The 13,056-nt window shown below is 56.6% G+C and overlaps 1 protein-coding gene across 1 annotated transcript; it reads left to right on the top strand.

The window, feature by feature from the left end:
* The first annotated feature begins 6,086 nt into the window (after positions 1-6,086).
* Positions 6,087-10,362, top strand: IGFBP1 (insulin like growth factor binding protein 1). The gene is made up of 4 exons (XM_035026551.1): positions 6,087-6,525; positions 7,685-7,854; positions 8,900-9,025; positions 9,893-10,362. Exons 1-4 carry the CDS (start codon positions 6,186-6,188, stop codon positions 10,022-10,024), a joined length of 768 nt encoding a protein of 255 aa, XP_034882442.1. The 5' UTR covers positions 6,087-6,185; the 3' UTR covers positions 10,025-10,362.
* The last annotated feature ends 2,694 nt before the right edge of the window (positions 10,363-13,056 follow it).

Genomic DNA, 13,056 nt, shown 5'->3' on the forward strand with positions numbered 1-13,056 from the left:
CCCATGATGTCCACGCTACGATGTAGGGGAGACACCCCCATGATGTCCATGCTGTGATGTAGGGGAGACACACCAGCATGATGTACTGGAGACTGTAATATAGGACACGATCCCCACTTTTCTGCACAGGGTCCTTGCCCTTTGAGCAGGTCAGAGAACAGGCAGAGCTGTGTTACCTCCTGCCTGGTGGGCACCAGAGCACATTGTTGCCGCCTCTGGGGGTGGGGGAGGTCCCGCGGCCCCATGGGTGGTTTGTTGGGCTGGTGAGGGGATCCTGGCCATGGAGGTTGACCGGTGGGGCTGTAGACACATTAGTGAGTAGGTGCAGAGAGCGGCCCCAGGTCAGATGTCAGAGTGGGAGCCCCTCCCCCCAACCCTGCCCAGGAGGTCCCAGGGCCAATCTGGTGGAGCATGTTCTCATCAGAGTCATGGACACTTATGACCATCTAACGAGACCACCGACCTCATCTCCAGGAGATGATCATCAATGCTCAACCAAACGAATCCTGCCTGAGAGCCGAGCAGGGACCCGGGCAGACTCTTCTGGTTGCACCTCTTCCTTTATACGTGGGGCAGTGAAGAGCAGTAATGACTCGTGGGACTCCATCTGGGGAGCACAGGGACCGAGGCGGGTGTCTGTCAGCTCCTGCAGAGTTCTGTCCATCACCCACCCGCCGCAATGACTCCTGACCATCGCCCTCTCCCCAGCTGTGCACCTGGTTCTTGCAGGCTGGCCTTCAGCAAGAGTAGAGGAAGGTTTGCTGAGTCCACGGCTCAAGCTGGAGCAAGCATCGGGGTCCCCCGGGAGCTTGGGCACCTGCTTCAGAGCTTGCCAGTCAAGGTCCGGGTGGCTGGGAATGTGCCTCTCTACCCAGGCCCCAGGTGACATGAGGCTGGTCTAACCCATGACACTTGGGCCGTAGATTCAGGTGAAGGTCAAGGGAATGAACACATTTGGGCACCCCCCCATGTGCCTGGCACTTGGTACCCCAACCCCAGCAGTGCCCCAGGGTGTACATGATTTGGGTGGCCTCCATTGCGGAGGGAATTCCTGTCCCTTCCCAGGGCCCATCAGGCACTGGCCCCGGGCACACCTGTGAGCTCCTACGTCTAGGATCTGGACTGTGTGGCCGTGACAGGAACGAGGTTACTTGCATGGATTTACATCATTCCGGATGTTGATGGAGGAACACGATGCAACATCTTTTTGTTTTTTTTTCCCCGGGGTTAAAAACAGCTTCCCTTGGAGGGGCCTCTGTATTACAGCGTTCCCTCCCTTTGAAGGTTCGACTTCGCCCTTGACCCTTGCATTGTTTTTTACAGCTCCGATTGCCCAATTTCCCCGCCGCTGGTGAGTAAGTGGCATGCTGTGTGCGGGCGGAACTGGGCCCACGGGGTGACGGGAGGGCCTGGTGGTTTCATCATCAGGAGACGCCCCCGCCTCTGCCCAGAGCAGCCGAGGGAACACTGCCGCTCAGGATGGTGGAGGCCCCTTTGTTCAGGGCTCCCAATGCCCTCCCACAGGCCAGGAGACTGAGGCCCAGGGAGGTGGTATGATGGGCCAGGACATGGAAATCCAAGGTGCCCCCCCCCGGTGGACTCGCCAGGCAGGCGCCGTGTCTCCCCGACCTGCCCCCGTCCCCCCCGCCGCGTCCCACACACAGCGGGTGACACCTGTCCCCGCAGCTCCTGCAGCCAGGGGCTGATGCGTGTGCGGTGTCAGGAAGGGACCGGCAGAAGCGCTGGGCAAGGTCGGGGTCGCCTTGCCCAGGCCCGCCCCTGGGGTCGCACCGAGGGGTCACTCTACAGGTGGAGGACGTACCCCGGGAGGCGGGTGGGCGTCTCTCTGTGGTTGGGGCTCCCCAGGGCTGATGCTCTTTCTTGCCTAGTACATATAACACATTCCATACTTGGCACAGAAAGCTTCCCCTGTGCGCCCCCACACTACCTTTCCACCCTGCCCCCCAAATACACCCCTGATTGCCCTTGAGCTTGCAGTTGGCCGCCCTCCCTGACATCAGATGCTTGCAGGCTTCGATTCGGGCCAAGTGGGCTTCACCCCAGATGGTGGTGCGAAGCCTTACCCCGTGAGATCCTGGGAGGGTCCCCTGGCAAAGCTGGTGAGCACGGCGTGGTGCCAGGTGCATAAGGCAGGTCTGTGAAACCCCGGCTCCCCACCGCCCCCACCCCTGCTCTCCCTGCCCTGGGGCTCCTCCATCACTGGTCAAATGGGCGGGGGCGCCTATCGGTGTCCTCGGCAGGGTGCGGGGTGAGGGGGCCGTGAGCCCCGCGCTGCCCTCCCAGCCTGGCGGGAGACCCACAGGCAAGGGCAGGCCCCTTCAGCACGGCAGGCCCGGCGTGTCCCACGCTTCTGGGACACAGGGGAGCCCCTGGCGAGGCTCCTGAGAGCAGAGGACCTTCAGTGGGTCCCAAGGGCTGGCGAAGGGGCAGCAGGGAGTGTTTCAAATCCGGACCCATGCTGGGGAGATGGGGCCGAGCCGGGAAGGGGCCCGTGGAGACGGAGATGAAACCGTGCACCGCTTCCCCAGGGACGGGGCACCGGCCTTGGCTGTCTCCCCTCCCACTGTGTCTGCTCGGCCCTGGCCCCGCGGGACCCTCCCTCCGGCAGCACCCCTCCCCGTCCCCGGGCCAGCTGCCCTTTCCTTCCCGCAGATGGACTGTTCTGTGTTCAGACCTCTGAGGGCAGGGCTGTAGCTCCGGAGTGACTGGCCCACCTCTGTCGCGGGGTCTGGCCTGCGGCTGGTGCCCAGCCTGCAGGGACATCGGCAGGATGGGCTTGGCACTGGTGTCTGGTCTGCAGGCCTGCCCCCTGGATTGTTCGCGAGCTCCCTTTTGACCACTGCACCCCTGGCCCCCCTAAATCCTCCCACGGTCGCCCAACAGTACCTACAGCTTCTCCCTCCTGTTCCCCCTACTGTCATTCCAGCGTCCAGGCAGGAGAACTCTGGGTCCTTCCCCCAACACACCGCCCCCTTCCCGGTTCCCTGCCTTACCCACTTGTCTGCCCTGCGGGGCCATCCTCTGCTGTTTGGGAGGCCCTTCTCCCCTCCGACACCTGCCTTGGCTGGCGGCTTCTGTGGGAAGCGCCCATGCGTGGCTCCATGCCCTGTGGCCTGCTGTTTGCCACCACACTCTGGACTCTCCAGGAAAGTGCTTATCTCCAGGACCAGCTCATAACTGGCCCCGGACGGGGCGTACCTCCTGCCCGGCGCCGCAGCCCGCACCGCAGCCGGCCCCCATCCTCTGCATGTCCTCTGCTGCGGGAAGGACAGGGTGCGAGACCGAAGCTCGAGAACGTGCCCTGTGAGGGCCCTTCCTTCCCGAGGGGTGGCTGTTGGAGGGCGTCAGGGAGAGCCCGGGAAGAACGCGCTTGCAAGGTGGACGGCGGGATGGTGGCGTGGAGGGAGGTGGACCGGGGAGGGGCATGGAAATGCCGGCAGGAAGCACAGCAAGGAGGACATCAGGAGACGTGGCAGTGACTTTCTCTGGCGTGGGGTGGGGACACAAGGGCCGGACGCTGAGCAGGAGTCCGCAGGACTGGGGAGGCAGGAGCAGCTCTGACAGCGCAGCGCTCGAGTCAGGAGGGGCTCCCTGCAGCGCCCGGGAGGGGTGACTGGGCCTCTGACGGGGGTCACGGAAGTCGAGGCGCGGACTTGGGGGCGCGGCAGGCCGGGCGCCAGGGGCAGCAGGGCCCGGGACTCACGGGTGCATGCAGGAGCAGGCACCGCAGGGTGGACAGACAGGCAGGGCCCACAGAGGCCTCCAGGAGGAACTGCCCCGTTTGTGTTGTTGTGGCCGGGGAGGCGGAGATCTCTCTCTCTTGGGTTTGGTTTGTGGCTCCTGTGAGGCAAGCAGTGGAAACATTTGGGAAATCGATGTACACGGAGAGGAACTTCCATTACGTGCTGAACGAGGGAGACCTGGGGTGGGGGTGGGGGCCTCACCGGGCAAGTGCACAACAGGGTGAACTGTCCAGGGCTGGCACAGACCTGCACACAGTAGGCGGGCCCTGAATGTTTACCCAGTGATGCCCTCTTGTGTGTGTGTCATTAAGGGACCATCTCAGGTGGACACAGATCCTAAATGGAGGAAGTCAGAGGAAATTCAGAGCACAGATCCTTCTTTTGGAAACGAAATCATTTAGGAACCTACACCAAAAATAATGCTCAGCTAGTCGAAAGCCATGGTCAGCTCCTTAACCAGACACTGAACTTTACTCCATAAAAATAATGACAAACATGACCTTGAACTTCCAACTGCAATGATTTCCACTGACCTTGTTTTGATCGTAGCTGGTGCTGTGGTCAGGGACGGAGCAGAGCAGAAACCCAAGCCACCGGCCCAGTGAGGCGGCTACAAATTCATGGTAAATTCATGGTAATGTGGTTTCTCTTGAGATGGATAATAGACAGGATAATAAAAGTTACGATCATACGAAATAATGTAGTATTTACTAGATACTGTAAATCCAGAAAGATGGAGGTGTGCACAGGGCAAAGCAGTCCCTCCCTTAGTCCCTGATGTCATGCCCCTCCCCACCAAGGAGGCCCTGACATCAGTGTCTTATGTATTCCTCCCAAGATAGTCCATAAATTTAGAATCACGCTGACATGTATGTTCCTATTACTTTTTTGTACACAAATTGCGTATTCTGTACCTCCTCGTTTTTTAAAAATGATCTTATTATTAGAGAGAGAGCGAGCAAGAGTGGGGAGGAGAGGGAGAAGAGGACTCCCCCGCTGAGCAGGAAGCCCAATGTGGGGCTCGATCCCAGGACCCCGAGATCGTGACCCGAGCTGAAGGCAGACGCTAGGCAGACGCTTCACCGACTGAGCCCCCCAGGCGCCCGTGTACCTCTTCATTTTACTTCACTTGGAAATAATACTTAGCTTGCAAAACTTCATACATCTTGGACGTTTTCTCTATCAGTAAGTGTGGAGCTGCCTCCTTCTTGTGAATAGGTGCCTAGTTTCTGGGGACCAGGTGTCCACGAGAGCACCTGCAGGTGCGGGGACAAACGGACCCATTTCCCACGGCCTTTAAAGATACAAGGACATTTTTCTTGCAACCCCAGAGAATATCTAATAGGAATTTTCTCAAAAGGAAAAGACTCCTGATAAAAATTTGGTCTCATGGGGCGCCTGGGTGGCTCAGATGGTTGCACGTCTGACTCTTGGTTTTGGCTCAGGTCTGATCTCAGGGTCGTGAGATCGAGCCCCACGTCAGGCTCTGTGCTCAGTGGGGAGTTTGCTTGAGATTCTCTTCCTCTACCCCGCCCCCCAGCTCTCGCTCTCTCTAAAATAAATCTTAAAGAAGTTTTTTTTTTTTTTGGTCTGAGACAGAAAGTCAGAGGAAGAAGCCTGGGGTCTGGGCTGCATTCTGCGGCCTTGGCCCTGTGTCTTCATGGGCCCTGAGCCCTGCTCTTCTCTGGAAGCCAGCGAGCAAGGTCAGCCTCTGGAGGCTGTGGTGACATTGGGGAGCTTGGCACCAGCCCTGGGAGGAGCTGTCCCTTTCCCTCCATCCTCCCTCCTGGGAAAGGCTGTGATGTGTGCAGGTCCGTGGGCTGGAGGCCTTCCACCTGCAGAGGGAGAAGCAATTCAAGGCTTTGCCCCTGAAAACTGGCCAGGGGTCCCTCCCTTCCTCTCCCTGGGCCTCGGTTTCCCCGTTTGAATACTGGCCGCGAGGGCTGGCTTTGCCCAGCTGATCTCTGCGGAGGAGGAGCCCGCCGATGCTGGGCAGGGGATGCCGCTTGAGCAAAACAAGCGAGACCTGGCCGTGCGCTCCTGGTTAGAATTGCCCTTTGGCTCCAGGTGGGAGCCCTAGCAGGACAAACAGTCGGAAACCTGGACCGTAACCCTCCCTCCGCCCACCATTTGCGCAGGCTCTGGGATGCACGAGCAAAACAAACTTTTTCTTTTTTCTTTCCCCCCCAAACTTCTATTGAGCGCCAGCCACAAAGCACGCCGCGCCGTCAATCATTAACCGCGCGTTCAGCGGGGAGGGGAGCGCGGGCCGCACCCTTCATAAGGCGCGCGCGGCTCCCGGCGAGCATGGAGCGGCGGCCCCCTCGCCGGCACCCGCTACTCGGCCCCGCTCGCTCGCAAGCGCGCCCACTCCGCTCCCGCCCAGCCGGCGCCGACCCCGTCCGCCGCGCCTGCTCCACGATGCCCGAGGTCCCCGCAGCCCGCGCCTGGCCGCTCCTGCTCCTGCTGGCCATCCGGCTGGGCGCGACGGCGGGCGCCCCGCAGCCGTGGCACTGCGCGCCCTGCTCCGCCGAGAAGCTCGCGCTCTGCCCTGCCGTGCCCGACTCCTGCGCTGAGGCCGCCCCGCCCGCCAGCTGCGGCTGCTGCCCGACGTGCACCCTGCCCCCGGGCGCCGCCTGCGGGGTGGCCACTGCGCGCTGCGCCACCGGGCTCAGCTGCCGCGCGCCGCCGGAGACCCCGCGGCCGCTGCACGCCCTCATCCGCGGCCAAGGCGTCTGCGGGCCCACCGATCCCGAAGCAGGTAGGACCAGACCCGCCACGGGGTCGCTCGCCCCCCGCCCCACTCCAAGACAGATTGCGGGGCGGGGGGTGGGGGATGGACAGTGTGGAGCAAACCCACCCAAGTCCAGAGCTTGGAGGGGAAAGCATCACCTAGATGAGCCCCGTCGTTCATTCCATGGTCCTGCGGCAGGTGCCCAGGAGAGGGCCGGAGAGGCAGGAGGGCCTTGCACAACTTGGTGGGAGAGCTGGGGAGCAGGCCCAGACCTGGACAGCAGCCCACTAATGGGGGTGTAACCCAGTCCCCCGAGAGAGGAGGGAGGCCATGGGGGGCCGGCCCTCCTTTCTGCTGCTGAGTGGCCGCCCCCCATGGAGGGGGGGCTTGTCCGGAGCCTCTGGGAAGGCCTGGTTGGGGATCCCTCCCGCCCCAGGGCAAGCGTTTGGAATGTCCTTTGTAATGGACTCCCGTGGAGACAGCCCGAACTTGACAACTGTTTACAGAGCTCGTGTGAGCAGAGGCTATAAACTTCACTTGCATTCATTGCGATAGGAAAACAGCATTTGACGTGTGTGTTGCCCCTGAGGACTTGACAGTCAGATCTTTGCTGAAATTTGCGGGGATTTATTTGTAGTGGGAAGCAGAGGAAATGCCCCCACTCCCTACCTCCCCATCGGGCCGGTGGCTGCCCTGTCCTGTGTCATTCTTGGAAGAATCCCGTGGTTCCATGCCCTGGGAGGGGAGCTGCCGGAGCGCGTGACCCTTGCAAGGAGGGACACAGTGTTCCTGCGGGGTCTCTGCCTTCAGAGTCAGTAAAATGGGGTCATCTCAATGGTCCTCAAAGGAGTTGGATCCCCGGGACCCCCTCAGGAAAGCCAGCTCTCTGTGACTCTGTCCACGCACCGAATCCAAACGTGCACGTGGCTTCGCTCTCCTGCTACTTTAGAAGCAAAAACACAGGGTACCCTAGCAAGAACCCCCAGCTTACAAAATTGCCTGTTGGGTCGTCTGATTCCCCGGACATTGTCAGAAGCTCTGTTAGAGAGCAAGTGGGCATAACTCAGGGTCAGCATGACCACCCTTCTGCCCCAGCCTGGATTCTTGGGAGAGGAAGCCACTCCCAGGGGGGACAGGGGCGGAAGCTTGGGGAGGGCTCACGGGTCTGCGGCGCTGCCTTTTTCAGATGCCAAGGAGTCCTCGGAGAGCTCTGAGATCACCCAGGAGCAGCTGCTGGAGAACTTCCATCTGATGGCCCCGTCGGAGGAGGACATGCCCGTCCTCTGGAACGCAATCAGTAGTTACAAGACCATGCGAGCTGGGTATGCCTTGGACTCGGACTCCGACAAGTTGAAGGTGAGGCCCCGGGGCAGGTGCCAAGCAGACCCGGTGGGCTTCCCCGGGGCCCGAAGGCCTGGGAATGAATGCTTTCCTCCCCAAGGCCTGATGAATGGACGTTTCCCACCTCAGCTTTGTCCAGCTTTTCCCGCAGGGACTTCGAGGAGGAGAGCCTGTTGGGTGGAAAGCCAGCCCCTCTGCTGTGTGGCTTCAGATTTGTGTCTGTCATACCCCCCTAAAGCTCAGCCCGGGACTTTACACTGCTCCCCCAGGACCTCTGCTCCCTGCTTTCTAAAAATTGTGGTCAGATACGCATAACGTGACATTTATGATTTTAACCATTATACAGTATAGTTCTGTGGTATTGATTCTGCAAGCATCACCGCCATCCATCTCGAGAACTATTTTATCTTCCCCCCCTGAAACTGTCCCCACTAAACGCTAACTCCGCTGTCCCGCCCGATTCGACAGCTGTTTTTCATCCGACCACTTGAGGGCGGCTGGGAATCAAGCTGGAGGGATGGGCGGGTGTGTGAGGAAAAAGAGAGAAAATGGTCCCCACAAACACAAGCCCCCAGAAAAGTGGGGGTCTGACCCACTTCCCGGACACTTCAGGATTCTGTCTGCACATGGTGACCGATGGGGAAAAGTTCATTCTTATCTCCAAGTAGCCAGATGGATGCCTCGATCCTCGCTTGATCTAGCTTCTGTGAAGTAATGGCATAGAGGAAAGGGGTTCACAATCTCGAAGTCTCTGCTGCTGGAAGGGCTGGGTCCTCCTTCCCGTCAAATGGCTGGGGCGAATGAACACAGGGCAGAGGCAGAGGGGAGCACCTGGGAGATGGGGAGCTCCGGTCTCCCTGTAGGTGTTTAGCCAACGTTCAGGGAGGGTGGGTGTGCCCCCCCAAATCTCAACAACTCTCACATACACTAACCCCCTCCTCACCCCCAGGGCAGGTCTGACCCGCCCCCAGAGCCCCACAGAACTTCTCCCGCCAGTCCTGTTTAGGTGGACAATTCACTTTTCCTTGTCATTTATCGCAATGTCAAAATGTTCTTCTAGGAGCCTTGCCGGCGAGAGCTCCACAGGATACTTGGACAACTGGCCGAGGAACATCAGTCGCCCAGGCACCTTAACAATTTCTACCTGCCCAACTGCAACAAGAATGGATTCTATCACAGCAGACAGGTGTGCATCTTGCCCAGGGGCATCCTGGTGGGGACGGCCCCGGCTGGCACATCCCTGCAAAGCCACCCTTTCCTCCAGCAGGGCGTCCAATTCCAAATAGGCACTGTAAAGCCCCCAGCTGACCATATTAAGTAAGAGCCACCCCTCTGGGGCTAGGGGCAGGCAGCCCCTGGGAGCTGGAAGACCAGCTCGGTGGTCACGGCCAGTGGGGGACCCCGCGCTGGGCCAGGGGCTCTGGCTCAAGCGTGACCCTGCCCCTCGGCAAGCCCGAGCAGGTGGGCGATAGGTCCCAGATCTGTTTCCCGTCTGTCCCACCAGAGGAAGGGGATAGCTCTTAGGAAAGTGAGTGTCTCCTTGGACCTCTGTCACTGCTCTCCTCCCCACAAAGGGAGACAACCCGCTCAGTGAAACACAGTAGAGTTTTCCAGCTTACCAGATAATAAAGGAGATCAAAACCAAACCAAACACTTAATTTTGAGGAGCTCCTTAGGACCCAGTGAAGCACGGGGTCTGGGGGGGTGTATAACCAGGCTGTGGTTTCCTGATGAGGAGTCTGCCCGGGGGGTGGGGTGGGGGGGCGTCCAAGGTGATGGCGGCCACACGTGGGACATGCTCCCTCCGGGCTCAGCAGCCTGCTGTCGGGGCCACAAGCCAGACACCTGTGCTCACACGAGGCCATTGAACACATGCACGATGTCCTCATCAACTGGACACTTGGCCTTAGTCTCTATTTTACGGGGAGAACTGCAGGCGAACTTGTTGGGCGTGCCCTTCCCGGCCATGGTCATGGCGACTCCGAGCTCCACCTTCCCCCAGCTCCACCGGGGCTGCTCCTGACCTTGCCTGCTGTCTGTCTTGCGTTTGCAGTGCCGGACGGCCACGGACGGTCAGCGGGGGCTCTGTTGGTGTGTCTACCCCTGGAGCGGGGAGAGGATCCCGGGATCTGTGGAGGTCAGAGGCGACCCCAACTGCAATCAATATTTTGCCATGCACAGCTGAGAGCACGTGCCCTGTCATCTGTCCCTTCACAGGAAGTATTTAAGTACATAGCATATTTATAGTCCAGAAATCATGCACACCTATCTATATATATATGTATATGTGTGGGAACCACTTTTATACGCCACATGCTAGTGGACACATAAATCTGTAGTTTATTTATTCACTGTACATGTATTTTTTCAACACAGTCCCTGTGCTCTGTTACTTTGTAAATCATGAAACCTGTCACGTCGCACTGGGTGTAAATACTTGATTGCAGTTCCTCAAAGTTCCCTGCTTCTGGTTCTAAAGAGCTGGGGGTGGGGAAATAAAGCCTGGAAAATGCAAACCTGAAATGTGTAGCAGGTGCTTTTTTTTCTCAAGTGACTTAACAGGATGCTGAAGAAGGACTCCCTCTGCAGCCAGAGATCCGAGTCTGTGTAAACGCGCAGGGAGAGTCGGGGGGGATGACGGGACCAGAGTGGGACGTGGCCACGTTGCTCTGAGTTCCGGTCAAGTTGGCCATGTTGTCCGACACACCTGCACAGTGCAGACGTAGTGCAAAAAAATGTTCCACCTGGGGGCACTGTGGCTGCCGTGAACGTGGACTGAATGTTCCCTCCTTGTCTCTGAGATCCCTCTCATGCACCCCCTTCTCACGCAGCTGTGGTGTTTCAGGCTCCCAGGCCTGCTGCTGGCAGGTCTGCTCTTCCCCCTACCCCTACTCCCCCAACCTGGGTCCTAGCCTCTGATGACTCATCCCTTCTCTGCCTCTGTGAACAGGATCTTAAATGCGGGACACAAGCACTTCCTTCACTTGCCCCTCACCCTCTCCTGCCTCTGTCCTCGGCAGGGCTCGACGGTCTGTAGGTGGGCACCTGCTTGCCCCTTCTGTTTGGATGGCTGAGCCCTGAGTGCATGGGGCTTCTCTGCTCCTTGGATCCCTTATTCCTTCAACTATTCCTTGTTTGCTCTTCTGGAGGCAGCCCTGCTGACTGTTCCTTCCACATTTCTCCAGGGATGGATATCTTATCCATCCCAGTGGGTCCCACCTGGCCTCTTGGCTGCCTCCACCCCATCTCCTGGGGGCCCCCTACCTTGGCTGTGGGAAAAGCCAGAGTCTCCCCATCTCACATCCCCCTCACTCTCCATGGTCTGGGCTCCAGCTCCCCATCCTGGGTCTCTCCTTTCACCCTCTGACCCGTGGCTGCCGTCCCTCCTCTGCCAAGCCCCCAGGAGTGGCCTGTGAGCTCAACATCCAATATTATAATATCTTAAGACTATGGACACAAACTCTTCAACAAAATACTAGTAAACTGAATCCAGCAGCATATTAAAATAATCATTCATTGGGCGCCTGGGTGGCTCAGTCGGTTAAGTATCCAACTCTTGGTTTCGGTTCAGGTTGTGATCTCAGGGTTGTGAGATCGAGCCCTGTGACAGGCTCCATGTTAAGCTTGGAGTCTGCTTAAGATTCTCTCTTTCCCGGGCGCCTGGGTGGCTCAGTTGGTTAAGTGACTGCCTTCGGCTCAGGTCATGATCCTGGAGTCCCTGGATCGAGTCCCACATCGGGCTCCCTGCTCGGCAGGGAGTCTGCTTCTCCCTCTGACCCTCCCCCCTCTCATGTGCTTGCTCTCTCTCATTCTCTCTCAAATAATAAAAAAAAAATCTTTAAGATTCTCTCTTTCCCTCTGCTTGTCCCCCACTCATGTGTGCATGCTTGCTCTCTCTTTCTCTCTTAAAAAAAAAAAGTCAATCACTATGACCAAGTGGGATTTATCTCAGGAATGCAAGGTTGTTCCAACACCCTAACATAAATTAATGTAATAAATCACATCAATAGAATAAAAACCTAAAAATCACATGGTCATCTCAAGAGACTCAGAAAAAGCATTTGATAATATCCAATACCCTTTCATGGTAAAAAACAAAAACAAAAACAAATCTCAACAGACTAGGAATAGAAAGAACTTCCTCAAGCTGACTAAAGGGATCTAGGAAAATCCCACAGCTGACAATGTAGTTAATGGGGAAAGTCTGTGTGCCTCTCCCCTTCCCTCTGCAGATGGGGAAAGAAGACAAGGATGTCTGCTCCCACCACTTCTTTTCAACATTGTACTGGAGGTTCTATCAGTTAGGCAAGAAAAAAAATAAATGGCATTCACATAAAGGAAAAGTAGAACTACCTCTTTTTGAAGATGGTCTGATCTTACATATAGAAAATCCTAGGCAATCCACTAAAAGACTATTCAATGAGTTTAGCAAGGTTGCAGGATACAAGAGCAATATAAAAAATCAATTCTATTTCTATATGTTTACTTCATTCAACCTAAAAAGAAAATTAAGAAAATAACTTCTCTCATTTTTTAGCATTAAAAAATATAAAATACTTGGTAATACACTTAACAAAAGAAGTACAAAATAAAAACTACAAAATATTGTTGAAAGAAATTAAAGGAGATCTAAATAAATGGAAAACATACCATGTTCATGGAACAGAAGGCCTGACATTGTCAACATTAAACACCCTAAACTAACCCACAGATTAAACACAATCCTTTTCAGAATCTTAGCTGACTTCTCTGTAGAAACTGACATGCTGACTTTAAATTTCGTACAAAACTACAAGGGGTCTAGAATAGCCCAGACAATCCTGAAAAAGAACAAAGTAGAAGGACTCACACTTCCTGACTGCAAAACTTATTACAAAGCAATGGTAATCAAACAGTGTGTTACTGGAGTAAGGCTAGACATATAGATCAATGGAATAGAATCAAAAGGCCATTAATAAACCCATACATTGCTGATCAGTTGATTTTCAACGAGGGTTGGAAGGCCATTTAATGAGGATAAAGTTCTTTTTCAACAAATGGGGCTGGGAAAACTGGATAGTCACATGTAAAAGAATGAAATTGGACCCCTACCTCACACTATAAAAAAAGATTAAATCAAGGGGCGCTTGGGTGGCTCAGTTGGTTGGGCGACTGCCTTCAGCTCAGGTCATGATCCTGGAGTCCCGGGGTCGAGTCCCGCATCGGGCTCCCTGCTCG

This window comes from Mirounga leonina, unplaced genomic scaffold, assembly GCF_011800145.1.
Source record: "Mirounga leonina isolate KUSES-001 unplaced genomic scaffold, KU_Mleo_1.0 Mir_199, whole genome shotgun sequence".
In the NCBI taxonomy this organism is placed as follows: domain Eukaryota; kingdom Metazoa; phylum Chordata; class Mammalia; order Carnivora; family Phocidae; genus Mirounga; species Mirounga leonina.